This window comes from Pleurodeles waltl, chromosome 6, assembly GCF_031143425.1.
Source record: "Pleurodeles waltl isolate 20211129_DDA chromosome 6, aPleWal1.hap1.20221129, whole genome shotgun sequence".
In the NCBI taxonomy this organism is placed as follows: Eukaryota; Metazoa; Chordata; class Amphibia; order Caudata; family Salamandridae; genus Pleurodeles; species Pleurodeles waltl.
Genome location: NC_090445.1, coordinates 872,282,875 through 872,298,688, shown reverse-complemented (window position 1 = coordinate 872,298,688; position 15,814 = coordinate 872,282,875). Strand labels below are relative to the sequence as shown.

Sequence of the window (15,814 nt, the reverse complement as noted above, 5' to 3'; positions counted from 1 at the left end):
AAGTGGTGTTTTTATAATAAAACAGCTGATGTTCTAAGAAAGGATCCCCACGTAAGGGTGTGTATGTTTCTGTAAACACTAGAGACAAGGTGTGCAATTTTGCCGGCAATCTATCTTACTGCAGCCTTGAGAAAAGCACAAAGTGAGAGAAATGTCTTAAGAACGCAGTGCTGGCCTAGCCGAAGAACAGCTAGATAGAGAAAATAAAACAAGACCGGAAATGTGGCTATTGTTAAAATAATAAAAACGAAGCTGAATAAAATATGACTCGCTTAAAGTGCACAGCGGCAGGCCTAGTTTGCTAAAGTAACGTGTGTATAGCTAAAATGGCTAGACAACACTCCTATGATCTTCAGACCATAACCACCTCAATACCTTCAGACCACTGTGGGCCACATCCATGTTCTAGGCTTTTGGCCTATTAGCTCTCCCATACACTGAAACACCCTCCATTTATTAATTCTCCTTTAACCTCTCTCCCCTCCTTCAGTGTCACATTATTAATGTATGTTCTATAGCCTGAGTACCAAAACATCTGGTATCCTTCCACGGGTTTGCCCCAAGACTCATGCATGCAAAATCACCTGACATCCAAGATGAACAGCTCCACCCCTTGGCACACTGCCCATTGTATCAAAGTTAAATATTACATGTAAGCTCTGCCTCTGTCTATCAACCAGCCATCTTTCCCTCACCGTTTATTGTTATTCTATACCATGAACAAATAACGCAACGGCAAGTAACCCCAACACTTGCCTCTATTTTTTGTCTTTTTGGCTCTGCAGGAATGGCCACCTACATGGATAAACTGTTTACGTTTCGAAATGAGCAATGGGAAGATATCCTAAGTGATGAAGTGAACATCAAGAGAGGTGTTGCAAACCGTTTTGCTGGACGCTCTGTGGCCTGCATTGATAGAAAGGTAAGTTAGTTTAGTAGTTGTGAATGGTCAATCAAAGGTAGTATGCACCGCCTTGAATACTTTACAATACTGGAATCAGGAGTATTTGCTGTTTCACTATTTTAATGAAAACATTAAATATTCTAACTTGAGATTAACTTCAAATGTGGCGACCAAGTAATTGAGTTTAAGATTGAAATCGATTTATACTTTACTTGTTGGGTTCCTTGAGTTCCTACAAGCTGAGTTTTTATCAGAAAGCACACAACTTTTTAAACTATTTATTTTTTCCACTATTTCTTAACATGATGACTTCATATGCTGGCTGGATGAGTTTTGCATGATAGTGGGGGAGTCTCTGCAGATTATGCTAACCTCATTTACCATTTTTAGGTCTGGTCTAATGGCAGTTTCAACTGTCTCACCAGTCTCATTTTTAAATTTTCATAACGAAAAATAATAAATAATATAATAATAAACCCACGCATTCACACACACTCACTCTTCATCCATTGGTCTGTTAGTGTCTTTCAAATTTGGCTTTCACCCACCATAGCAATGGGTCAGCCCACTTCATACATTGGCTGTCTTACACTGTATGAGACTTCTTTCCAGGTGGCTGTGTACATGTTACCAGGCACAATCGAGTCCGATTTATTACCATGGCTGGTATCCTTGGGATACTGGACCACTCCTATAATTTTATATTTTTCTACATGGTTACCATTTTTTTTCCACGAATACAAAAAAAAAGGCAGGCAATATATTTCTTAGGGAATTTGGATTCGCTGCTGCCCAGTGAATGATCAGAATTCTCCAAACACATTAGTAGTGGTTTCTCTTAACTCTGAAACAGTGTGGTGAAGACAAGCACACACAATTAATGGCCATGATACTGGTATACTGAATTTCCTGCAAGAACTAACAAGTGCATAGGATGCATTAGTCATAGTTGAATAAAGTTCATTTTAGAATCCTTAGCATTTAATGAAGCCTACATGCATATAAAATATAATGTTATCTTCATCGTATATATAGTAACCTGAAAACACTAGCACAGAAACAAAGCATAAACAATTCAGCCTTATTTATAGAGAATTTGTCAAATATTCAAATATCCAGGAAAATGGAGTGCAGACAGGCAAAAAGATAGGTTTTCAATTTTTTTTTCAAAATGTGGTATGACGTTTGATAAGCGTTAAATTAAAAGGAAATCAATTCGAGACTTTGGATGCATTAACAGAAAAGTGTTGATTTCTTGTGCATATTCTTCGCAATTTGGGGATTACTAGGAATTTAGAAGAGCTGGAATGAAGGAATGATTGATTGATACCACTTGAAGATAACTGTCATATTAGAAGTGGTCGTGAAATACATGGCCTTATGACCGAGACAGTGCTTTAAAAATGCAGTGTTTGATAATGTGGAGCAGTGGAATGATTTCACGTAATCAATGAATTTAAAATGACGATTTAGTCCAAGAATAAGCTGATCTGTGGTAATTTTATTTTTTAAATTCTGGTCAAAGGATGAAATGGTTCACTTGGTTAGAGAGGTTACATTAATCTAAGTGGGCGAGTATTTGCTCCTTGTCAAGTGAGTTAATTGAAAATTGAGGCAGGATAGAAATAATGTTTAACTCGGTCACAAAGTAGCAGGTTACAAGCTTATCAATTGAAGCTGAAAATGCCAATTCACATTCAAATGATAATCAAAACGGATGCCGAGGTTTAGGCTGTAGAAGAAGTTTTGGGTGCTGATCCAAGATTGCCTAGTGGGAAAATAGAAGAGATTCCCCTTGTCTGTATTCAGATGGAGAGAATTTGAGTTTTCTACGTGACATCAGCATTTGTTAAATTTAATTATTGGAATTAAATTGAATTGTAGGAAGTAATGAACACTGTCAAGGCATAGAATTAAATGAGTGTTGTCAGTATAAGAATAGAAGCTATCATGGAAATAGCACACGAGCTGTGAGCAATGATACATAGATATTAAAGGGCTTTAAAGCAAGCAGTGAACCCTGTGGAGTGCCAGATGGTTTGTCTTTGAAAGCAGAATGTAAAGAGGTAAGAGAAGCAGCCCGTGAATGGTATGCCAAGAAAGAAGAAATTCAATGCAGATCATATTTAGGACTCCCGGTTTTATGTTTTTTATAATTTTTTTAAACATGTCTGTCTGTATTTATCCATATTTACTTTTTGGTTATCTTATTGGTATCGATACATATTTATTTGGTCTTTTGAGAAAAAGTAGTGTTGAAAAATGTTATAGTATCACATTGATTTAACTGATAAACATGCATGCATAATTTGCTGCCTGTCCCATTTTAGCAAATTAAGCAGCCAAATATAACAAAACATTCCACCCATAGTTAAATATCAGCAGTATAATACAAATATATGTTAACATACGTCTGCACTTAGTGCAAACTCAATCTCAAAGTTTCTTAAGTGATCAATGAAAATGAAATGAGAGCCATGTCGAAGGCTGCTGAGTGGTTCAAGAAGATCAACTTCACTTCCTTTCCAAACTCTGGTGTGGTATGTACATATTTGGTGACTGATGCAAGAACAGTCTCAGTACCACATGAAGGTTGGAAGCCAGATTGTTAGGAGTTGAAGGTTTATGCGCTTCAGCAAAAGCAGAGAACTGTTGATTAACAATGCCTTCCGTTATTGTCATGGGAGAGGGTAACCAGGATATAGGACAATAACCGGGCAGAAGATTTGAATCCAATTTGGGTTTCTTTGGGAGAAACGCAACCAGCATGTTTTTCAATCTAAAGGCATCTTGCGAATTTGAAGAGAGAGGATTCAGGGGACTTGGAATTGGGGGCAGTGGCAAGGGCACTACATATCTTCACAGGACAGGGACTTGGGAGGAACCTGAATAAAAAAATGCTTAGAGAGAATCAAGGCCTCTGTGGCAGGAGAAAAGACTCCAAGAAAGGAAGATGTAATTGCCTTATGACTGACTCGAGAGTTGTAGAGGGGAGTTATCATTAAGAGTTTGTAGGATATTCATGATTAGTCTTAACGACATTAGGAAAATCATTGCATAATACTTACGAAAGGATGATATCTGATTTGCAGGTATTAGATGAGCCAGACGTTTACAAATATTAAAGAGATGCTGATATTGTTTTGATAGTAAGGTGCATGAGTGAACAGAATGAGATGTTTCTTCTTGCCTGCTCACCTCTAGACAGATCTTTATATTGAGTTGAATAATCATATTTTATTTGGGAAGCATTAGCAAGTCATATCTGTATGAAAAATATAAGTTACATTAGATCTGCTGTGGCATGTAAACATTCATATTTAGCAAATTATGAGAAAAGTTAAATCTGGATTATCCTTCGGAGGATCTTTAGGTACAGTTATACACTCGCTGATTCTCTCAAGGATGTTGCTGTGCTGCCGGGTGATGAAGTGGTTTTAATGAAAATGCATAATTGTATTAACACATGCAATTAACACATACTAAATTCAACCAATTTTGCTGAGAAGCTTCTTTTAATTTTAACATCGATAAAGTAGGTCGCAGTTTCAAAACGGCTGTTGCTGCCCATCCTCATCTCATTCCGGCACTGCCGTTTTTGCCTTTCCACACAGTGCACTCAGCATGCGATTCTTAGTTTGTAACACGAGGTAATGTAAATAATGTTCTGAAACAGGATCCACTTTTTCATATACAACAAAGTGCTTCATTCTCAAGCTTCAGACTCATGCTGCTTTAGCAATGTGAACTCTTTCTCAAGGCCTCCCTATTCGAACTACAGTGTGATTCTTGTGAGAACTTAACCTTGACTTATAGGGGAGTTTGTACTAACCATAAGGTGTCACAGGAGCTCCACGGATGGGGATTGTACCGTAAAAGCCTGTGGGACAGTGCTGATAAATGTGATTTTAAATTGTACTATTATTACTGTGAAACGATTGGGTGGGATCTTTGGGCCCTTACACATTCACACCTAGTTGTATAAGGCTTATTGTATTTTACCCTATAAAATTAGCTTCATCCACAATGTGTTTGAGACACTTCCCCTGATTGTTAGAGGGTCATCACTCTTTCAGTGTGATTTCTGATTTATTTACTGAGCCCCATTATACTCTGTTCTACTATTTCCTGATTTACATTTATCCTGAACTTCATACTTTTGTATAACAAATGACTGACTTACTTTTTGCCATTTATTTGCTTCTGTATTGCCTTTAAGAATCATCCATGATTTTCATAATAGTACGTGTTTACGGTGAAGGCTAATTTTCTTTACATCTAATTCTTTAATGGTATTTGATAATGAATACACATGCTGACCAAGTCCAGTTATAGAGCAACAATAATTTTAGATTAAAACCACTACCAGTTCATCCTTAGCACTTCAGATTGAGGACAGATGTGAAAGTGCTACATCAGAGATTATGCACAAATTAAATAGATAAAAATGCAAGCTTTAAAGGACTGGTTAACTGCGATATTTGAAGTAACTCCTGTTACGGCATTACTCATTGTCTAAGATATATCACCTAGTCTAAACTGCCAATCTTTATCAGGTGAACATTGCACAGTATTGACGGGAACATGCAAATTTGGTCGCAGTAAATACCTTAAATCTGCATCTTAATTTGGAAAATGTAGTAATTGGGATATATTTATTAGACCCCAAAACAATAACCTGGCGGAATCTGATTGTATTCGGTCTGTAAACATCACATCATTTACCGGCCCACTCACAGGGATGACCTTAGTATGGCCTGAAATTATTGCTTTTGAGGGTTTTTCTGGAAAGGTGAGGAAAAGAAATGCATGGTAGCCTCTGTAGGTAAGTTAGGGCACAAGTGGTTCCTGACTTGTATGGATTGCCTCCTAGAGCTTGCAGTGTTAGAATTAAGATGAAAGTGTCATCTGTATTTGTATGACCAACTGTCTCCATTATCGGTTTGCCACCACTGTTTAGTAGTATTTACTTTCCCAACCCTTCCTAGGAAGCAAGTAGTCTAATAGAGCAGGATTAATTAATGTTTCATCCTCCCTTATATTATATTAGTCAAAAAGTAATTCTTTAGCATGTCATGGCTCCCTGAGGTTATTATTGAGGGGTACAGAAGTAAGAATGACAAGAGTGAGCACATATTTCACATACATCATCAGTTCAACAGAATCATCTTTAATACTTTTCAGAATGTCTGCAGAATCATTCAATTTCCATACATTCTGAGATTTAGCCAGACGGCAACCCATCGCAGCTGCGGTTAATTTGAATTGGATCAGCTATGTAGCGCAGACCAAGTGTTTCTACATGAGTAGTGTGGGTTTGCATTTATGCACAACCAGCTCCTGGCAAAAGTACCTGTTTTATAGATGTGCCACGTGAACAGGCTTTGCAGAATACTGCTAGTAGCCGAGCTACATCTTGCCCTGGACACCTGTAACAGAGGGTCAAATAAAGGTTCCATATAAACAAAGGCAAGCCTAATGCTGCCTAAAATGAACGCCATCCCCACTTATGTGTGGGACTTGGCTCTGCATAAGGTGGTCCTGAATATATAACAAGTGACTTGTGTTTCTTATTTCTGTGGCCCACATACTTATTTGCAATTACATGTGTTGGTAATTAGATCTACCTCTTTCTTGTATGTCACTTAGGAGTCAATCGATCTATGAAAGTTGTCCACATTTTCTTCCAGCACATAACTTAGCTGCTCCTTTGAGCCTCGGTAATGGTCATTTATGGATAAAGATTTGGGGCTAGAACCTAGCCCTGATTTTCTCCTCTTGCTAGCTTAAAACATTTTTTTTTTTTTTTATTATTTTTTTCCATCTAGCAAATTTATGTGCAGAAAAATTAGATTAAATTCCATGCTTTAAAAAATGTTCCACCGTTTGGCTGGTTTTACCACATGGAGTGCGTGTTGGTGTGGACTTTATTTGATTGAATTGCTTGCAGCAGTGCTGATATCAAATTTAGGCCGACCATTGACTTGTGAGACTTCGATGCCCACGTATCAGCAGCTAACCTCTTCCTCAAGGGTTTTATGTGGGCTTCATTATTAAGGATATTGTTAGTGGAAAGTGTACTCTTGTACCAAAAACCATGTTTCTCTGCTTGTATTCCAAGCACCTATGTTTCCTGAATCAATAATCACTGAAAAAGGACATTGTTACTTGCTGTCCCTTGAATGAAACACTACGTGACTGCCAGACAGGATGTGCACAAGCATGGAGCCTGACCCTGCCTGCAAAGTTTTTCCACCTTGAATGGGTGCAGACCTCTGAATTTTAACGAGTATTCTTGGAAATGTACATCAGTCACAGGTCTCCAGGAGTACAACAGTAAAACGTTTGTGATTTCCTATCTTCGTTCATACCAACATAGCTCGGACATGATAGTGGTGCCCTAGATATAATAAAGTGAACTATGATGTACCAGTCCTGCTTAATGCACAGTTTGCGACAAGGAGTGTTTCAAGATCTTTATATCAGTGTTTGCTTTTGGAGTCCCAGCCGCTTAATCCCATTTTGAGTACTTAGAAACAGTACCACTGCAGTTTACCATGTTATGGGTGGAGTTTTGGGTTTTAAACTATAATAACTGATCATGCCCCTCTGAAAGGGAAACAGCATTATCAGTGTAAGCACAAAAACCCTGATAAACTGCACAACCAAAAACTAAAAAGCTATTCATAGGTATGCGAGAGAGAATGAATCATATTTCTTCCTTTTAGAAGGGGCCAGAACAACGTATTTTTGTTATACAAGGTAGCAACAAGAAAGACAGGTCTAAGAATATTCTGCTTGGATTTTGTTTTTTTGGTGTGTTGCTAAAATATTGTTGATTTTTCCTTTTGTTTCCTCCAGTTACGTGTGCTTGGATTAAACGTGCTGGGTTTGGAAGCATTTTTTAGGTCTGATCTAATTATTTTAGACACTGAACAGAGTCTGGGAATATTACATTAAATTAATTATTAAATTCACATTCGATCTTGGCGGTCAATTCTTCCACTGATTGGTGAAATGACTCATACGAATCTTGGTCAGTATGTACTATTACATTTACCTGCAGAACGGGTAAAACCCTTTGATACATCAACCCCCTTTTCTAGCAAGTCAGTATTGATAGAAGGTCACCTGCTAAACACACCAGGCATTAAACATTGAATTCAAGGTGTAGTGATATATACCTGTGAAAAGAGTGCTGTCATCATGCACATAGGATAGTGGTGAAAACAAGACATGACTTTCCAACATGTATAGCTGCACAGTGTCCCATTGTTATGCAATTCCTTTAGCTAATCCGTATTTTTACCCAACTGCACTTTGCTGCTGGGCGATTTGCCTCTGTAGTTACAATGGTAATAAAAAATAATTAAAATTCCAGAATACAACATTAAAAGGGCAGGACTGACGTAAAGTGAGACATTTACCAAGGTGACATTTCACATCTATGAATGTCCACACAACATTGCCATTGTACTGTAGTCAGTCAAAGAGCCAAGTAGTGGCATGTATCCTTAAAGGATCACATTCCAGGTGCTATACAATGCAGGGCCATAAATTAATCTAGTGTAATTCAAAATTCTAAAGAGATCACAAGGCTTCTGGCAGGGGTTCACTGACCCTACAATGCCATAATATGCAGTAAGGGGTATGTGAATGTCCTCCAACTGTGTCCAGGAAGTGTTTATTGAAATATTTTAATATAACTCTCTTACTTTTTTTAATCCATTAATAGTCCTGTAAAGCAGATAGTGTGAATAAAGTGTGTGTGATAGTTAATGAAATGTGAAAGGTTAATGAGTTATGAGTCTGCAATATACAGGCTTTCTCTGCTTAAAAAGTCTAACAAAAGTGCATTGGACACACTACCAATTACATATATCCATGCTTCTTTAAATTAAATGTGTACATTATTATCACTGCCAAAAACATGTTTTGTAAACACCAGGAAAGCAGTTTTTGTCTATTTTGGAAGTTAGACAGCTGCAGAAAGATTGCTAAACACTGATTTCAAAAGGTTTAGAAAATACTGACAAAAAACACTGAAATTCACAAAAACTGAAAACCGGGCTGCCTAATCACAGAATGCATGAAAAAAACATCTATTCTAATGCCTTCCGAAAATATAAGTTCTCATACAGTTGCTTCCTTGGCTGGTTTATTTAATTTGCTGTTTACAATATATTGTACTATGTTATTATCTAAAGTATAATGAGCATGGATAGAGGATGTCACTATAAAACAAAGTTAATGACTGTATTGAAGGTCATCAGCCCGGGTTCCTGGCTAGTGCTAAGTGTTTCAACTTTAAGTGTTTATTGGCACCGCCAGCAATTAATGCTCAGATGACCAGTTCTCTAGACCTGCAGGACATTGACATCACTCCTCTCGAAGCATCCACTTTTACTATCTTTGAGTATTGGGATTCTGTAAACTTTTGATACGAAATTACGTAATTCCTTTGTTTTCGCTTCCTTTTCTTTGTTTTCTTTTTTCTCGGTTTCTTTCTGTTCTCCCTGCTTTTGTTTTTCTTTCCATCTGTCCAATAGAAACGTGGATCTGATTATTTTGCGTTTAAGAGAGGAGAAACGCCCACTTTGAAGTCTGATTTCCCTTTCAGATCTTCTGTTCCTAGGTGGTACATCCCATCCCAAGCTTTCACACTCCCCCCGTCCCCCAACATCCGGCCGGCTGTGATCCAGCTGCTTGTGCCAGCCTCCTCAGTGACGGGGGGAGGGAGGTTGATGGGCGATGATACAAAGGTTCGGGGCAGAGCTTTTCAGATGATAAACACCTTGTCTCCGAGCATTCATAATGCCCGACACCTGCCTCCTCTCCTGCGCCTCCTCCTCCGCCTGTGTCTAACGATTACCGCTCAATCCGCAGCACGGCAGCTGCCCCTGCACAATAGGCAGCAGAGGGAGGCCCAGGTGTTGGGAAATAGTTGTTTTTGTCTTAAGGCAGCAGCACAAGCGCTCTACAGTTGTTTCGGTGTCAGAAAGAGTGCGAAAAGTTGTTATGAAAAGTGCACGCTGGTAACTGGCATGTGATGGCGTCAGGGACTGTTAATCACAGCAAAACAAAGGAAGGTGCGGTTCTATTTTAACACACGCTTCATCTGTCGCGATATAACTTTCCTTGTTGGTAGTAGCTGCTGGGGCCCCAGGTCCCAACGTTTTAGCACACCAGACTCTGTAGCAAAGGTTTTTTCCCATTCTGTGTCTATGGGAAAAAGGGTTTGTACATATGGCCCTGTGCCCTTCAATCGCTACGTTTGCTGAGGAAAATATGTGCTTAGACTACGGTTGGTGTGCATACTGAACCAGTATATGTGCCCAAAATAGAGCTGGGAATGAAAACAAGCATTGACGAAGCCAGTAGGTCTGTTTTATTGTGCTAACATATGCAAACGGCTGCCCTCCATGGCAGTGTTTGCACAAATTAGCGCATTATAGCAAGACTCATTGGCTTTACCAGTACTTCCATATGTTTCATCTTGGATAGCGATTCCTGAGTGATCATCGCCTTAGCACCCGTTTTGTCACGACTCGCGTGCATTTATGATAATCGGCTTACGCAAATAAAAATGTATCATCAGACCAGATTTCTGGTCTTCTGTCTCAAAGGCCTTTTACGCTTTTTCGTTAATTACGAAATAAGTTAAATGTATCCCCTTAGAGTTACATTCCAACAGAGTAAATATCTCGAACTGCTTGATTGAAATTCTGCTACAGAAATTAGTTCAATTTTAAATGGTTACTGGCTGGAGAATGTTTTAACTAACCTTACATCACTCGAGAGAGGGGTAAGTGTTATGCTGAGCAAATGCTGTGGTCGACTTATTTTAAGAGTTTTTTCAGTCTCTGTATTGATGGGAAAAGTGATCGCTACTATTTATGGTTTTATAAACCAATCATAAATAATAAGTCGGTTAAATACAAATACTAGCTCATCCGAGAAAAATAACACTTGGCAAACAGGTTTTCCAAGCAGAGGTACAGGAAGGGTTGGTCATTGTTTTTGGAGGAGTGCCAAGGTCATTGCAGATATGAAACAATGAGGCAATGTCAAGGGTTAGGATAAGGTTAAAAAGAGAAAGTGAGTACTTATGAAAAGAGGACTAAAAGATTTCTGAGTTGAACACAGAAGTGGTAGGGTGGGGTCAAAGGACTGTTGGCCAATTTGAGTAAAGCATTTAACTCGTTTAGGAAAATGGTTGACAAAGAGATGAATGCAAGAGTGTTAGGGATAAGATGTTTAAAGGAGGGAGGATTGTCTCTGCCAGATGGAGAGATTGTATCCTAGTATTGTGGGTGCTGCAGCGCCAAGAAATCCTAGCTATTATTTCAAACTAAATAATGGATTTCGTGCCTTAGGTCAATGGATTGATGCGACATTGGTTTGAGGGGTTATCAATGATGTATGTCATAATAACCAAGAAATCAATAACCTAATCACTATGCAAAAACCACACTAGTTTATTAAGAAGGATTGTGCATTTATTTCCCTATATTAACAAGGCCAACGTCACGAAAAGAATTCTTAAACATAAATGATCAGCATACAGAATCATCAGCTGCTGATCAGAACATATTATATATCTCAGTTTAATCAAAGCTAGTAAGCAAATTATCTTAAGTATTATAACACAACTTAATTACAACATCTGCAACAGTGAAATGGTATACATTTGAGCAAAAGATCAAAGAATGTCAATATAAATCATGAGCATGTAAAGTCATATTCCCTCACTAACCACTAATTAGCATTAACACGATGGGCTTCACGTAAAAAGAATTTGAAACACAAATTTAGAAAACCATACTAGCTCGGGTTATAGTAAAAAAAAAAAAAAAAAATCTCATTATGCAGCAATTAATTTATAAGTTGCTGATGATACCTGTAAAATAAGACACATATAACAATACAATTTCATACCTTACCCATAGAACAACAACATGCAGTCTACTTCAGCAAGAGGACAACATCAGGAAATCTCATAGGGTCTGGTCAACATCGACAGCTAAACCCACATCACTAATACAACGCTTTCCCAAGAAGAACCTCCACTAAGACAACATCATTAACTAAACACAATTATAACAATTTCTTCTTCTCTTCCGTCTCGTCTGTGGCTCCATTGTTCCATCCCATCAAAACTTCACTTCTCAGGAAGAAATATCCCACATAGTAACATCTACTTCCATCCTTGAGGAAGAAATCACACGTTAGTGACAATTTTAAACAATAGAACAGTCAAACTCGAGTAATGACCTAATAAATCTGACCTTGTAAAACATAATGCAAAAAACCCACTAGGGGTAGCTGCCTACATGTCTATAAGCTATTAATCACACTCTTTTAAGGTAAGCATTGAGCAATGGAAAATAACTGCAAAGTTTTCTAGAGTTTGTCTAAATAGAAAACAAAATGAATTATGGTGACCATTTACAAAAGTCATCAGTTTTTCACATATTAGTTCATCAATGATCAGTACATTGATTAATAAAAATCATTGTTGAAATTTCCACTCCTGCATGGGTCATGAAGGGTGATATGGCCTGTGCTGGGTGAAGAATGTTTGTCCTAGCATTGTGGGTCTTGAAACTGATGTGAAACTCTGGTGCTTGGAGAGTGCTGACTCAGCATCTTGGGAAAGGTCTTTAGAAAATGATCATGGCAATGAGAGCTGTGTGTTAAATTCTTCAACGATCTGACTAGAGCTGCAATTAGAGAAGTGATTTAAAGGAAATTATCTTCTAGCTGCATAGTAGAGAAGCACATCAAGGTGGCATCAAGGTTGTTAGAGACTGAGGCTCTATTTGGCAGTGGCTTGCACCCTGTCCAAGTAGGGACCCTCACTCTAGTTAGGGTAAGGGAGTCACACAGCTAAGACAACCCCTGCTCACCCATTTAGTAGCTTGGCACAAGCAGTCAGGCTTTTCTCAGAGCTAATGTGTAAATTATTTGTGCACACACAACACAGTGAAAACACCACAAAAGAACTCCACACCAGTTTAGAAAAATAGCTAATATTTAGCTAAGTAAAACATGACCAAAACAACAAAAAATTAACATTCACTAGTAAAGATATACATTTTCAAAGAATAAATGTAGCATAGCACTTAGAAATACAATTGCTCCACCTGGGGCTATCCCAGCATCTTGATGGAGTCATTCCCAACAGTCTAATGCCACCTGCAAGGGAGTGTGGGCCGGTGACAGTCGCACGGACCCTAGGTATAGTACCCTGGAAATCAATGAGGAAGCAAAGAGGTTGCACAGAGTCAAGGTGTCACTGGAGCCGGTGTGGTATCGGGGCCTTAATGCTACTGGGGAGGTGAGATGTTGGTTCCTTACCTCTAAGCAGGGGAGGTGAGGCGTCAGTTCCTTACGGTTGCAGGGGGCAGTGATGCAGTGTCGGTGGCAAAGCGTCGGTTCCTTACAGCAAGGTAGGGTTGATGAATCCAGTAGGTCAAAATGCAAGGAGTCGACTTTGCAGTGTTGCGATCACACCATGGGGCCACAGGCGCTGCGGTGGAGTTGGAGGTCACAGACGTTTTAGACACTGCACTAGGGACTCGCGCTGTGGCTGGACTTCGGATGTGCTGTGGCGGTTGCAGTTGTTTCACTTAGCAGGGACATTGGCTCCAGTACAGGCAGCGGAGCAGAGTCGGACTGCGGGACCGGTTCTGAAGTCACTCTGGAGTCGATGTACTTGGTTGCATCAGAACTCACTTCCAACGGCCAAGGGACTGAAGTTGGCACCACTTGGCAAGTCAGGACTCTAGCAAGAGAGCCCAGATGCTGGCAGATGAAGTCTTTGATGTCCCTGAGCCTTCTTAACAGGAGGCAAGCTCAGTCCAAGCCCTTGGTGAACCTTTGGAAGCAGGATGTAGAAAGCAAAGTCCAGTCCTTTCACTTCCAGGACAGAAGCAGCAAGCAGTGAGCCAACACAGCAAAGCAGCAGGCAGAGTGGCAGTCCCTCCTACAGCATCCAGCTTGCATTCCTGGCAGAATGTCCTCAGTCTAGAAGTGTTCTAACTATGTGATGTCACAAGTGTAGGATGTATACCCATTTCTGTCTTTGAAGTAAGCAAACTTCAAAGAGGAATCTTTGTAGTGCTTAAGACCCTGTCTTTCCTTGCCCTGACCCTAGACACACTCCAGGGGTTTGGAGACTACTTTGTGTGAGGACAGGCACAGTCCTATTCGGGTGCAAGTGTCAGCACCTCCCACCACTCTAGCTCAGGATGACTCATCAGTCTGGTGAGGGGCCGTCAGGATATGCAGGACACATATCAGCTGCCTTTGTGTGACTGTCTAGAGTGAATGCACAAACAGCCCAACTGTAATCCTGATCCAGGTGTGTATTCAGCCAGAGGCACAGAATAGTTAAACATGAAAATGCCCACTTGCTAAAAGTGGCATTTTCAAACCTACAATTAAAAAATCAACTTACCAAAAGATGTATTTTTAAATTGAGAGTTCAAAGACCCCAAGCTCCATCTTATTCTTCTCCCAATGGAAAATTATACTTTAAAGCTATTTCAAGGCAATCCCCATGCTACCCTATGGGAGAGATAGGCCTTGCAATAGTGAAAAATGACATTAGAAGTAAAGCACACCAGTGCATGTCCTACCTTTTAAATACACTGCACCCTGCCCTTGGGGCTGCCCTGGACATACTTTAGGGGTGACTTACATTTAGGAAAAGGGAAGGTTTGGACCTGGCAAGTGGGTGCACTTGCCAGGTCGAAGTGGCAGTTTAAAACTGCCCACACCGACACTGCAGTGACAAGTCTGAGACATGGTTACAAGGCTATTCCTGTGGCGACACAATCAGTGCTGCAGACCACTGATAGCATTTGATTTACAGGCCCTGGGCACACCTTGTGCACTATATTAGGGACTTACTAGTAACTTAAATATTCCAGTCATGGATAAACCAGTCACCAATACCATTTAGACAGAGAGCACTTGCACTTTGGCACTGGTCAATAGAGTCCTAAATCCAGAAAAACAAAATTCAGCACCAGATCAAAAAACAGGAGGTCAGAAGTAAAAAGAGTAAAAGAGAGCTGATAGGTCTAACATGTGCTCCCCCCCCAGCTGAAAATGGGGAGAACCACCCAACCGCTTGGGAGTTCTCATCACTAAGGCGGAAGTACCTGGAGAGACCAGCATTGGCATGTTCTTTTCCAGGGCGGTGTTCCACCATAAAATCCATTCCCTGTAGGTAGATGGATGGCCTCAAGACTTTAGGATTCTCACCTCTCACCTGCATCAACCATGTGAGGGGCCTGTGGTCTGTCTGAACCCAGAAGGGAGTCCTAAAAAAAGTAGGGTCTTAGCTTCTTCAGTACCCCCACCACAGCAAAAGCTTCCCTTTCTGTTGCGCTCCTCCTCTGCTCCCTGGGAAGTAACCTCCTAATAACAAAGGCTACAGGTTGATCCAGGCTGTTTTCATTTATTTGTGAAATCATAGCTCCCACACCATGCTCTGAGGCATCTGTCTGCACCACTAATTCTATGGAAAAGTCACAAGCCTTGAGCACGGGTGCTGTGCCTCCTTCAGGGTGTCAAAAGTGATCCGGCATGCCTCTGTCCAGATGACCTGACGTGGCTGCTTTTCGGAAGTCAGCTCTGGCAAGGGGGCAACAATGGCGCCATACCCCTTGATGAATCACCTTTAGTATCCGGTAAGACCTAAAAAAAACTCATCTCTATCTCGGTCTTGGGGGGTGCACAAGCCCAAATGGTGTCAATCTTGGCTTGTAAGAGTGCCACCTGACCTTTTCCTTCCTGGTGTCCCAAGTACACCACAGACCCCTGTCCTATCTGGCACTTATTGATACTGATAGTGAAGCCTGCACTCTGCAGAGCCCCCAAGACTTCCTTGAGTAGTTT

At 40.1% G+C, this 15,814-nt stretch overlaps 1 protein-coding gene across 2 annotated transcripts in view; it reads left to right on the top strand.

Moving 5' to 3' along the window:
• The window catches only part of CRTAC1 (cartilage acidic protein 1), a 1,353,390-nt gene that overhangs the window by 640,290 nt on the left and 697,286 nt on the right, over positions 1 to 15,814 (top strand). For both annotated transcript variants that reach the window (XM_069239641.1, XM_069239640.1), the window contains exon 4: positions 786 to 922. In XM_069239641.1, coding sequence (XP_069095742.1) covers positions 786 to 922 — 137 coding nt within the window. The remainder of the gene's footprint in view (positions 1 to 785; positions 923 to 15,814) is intronic.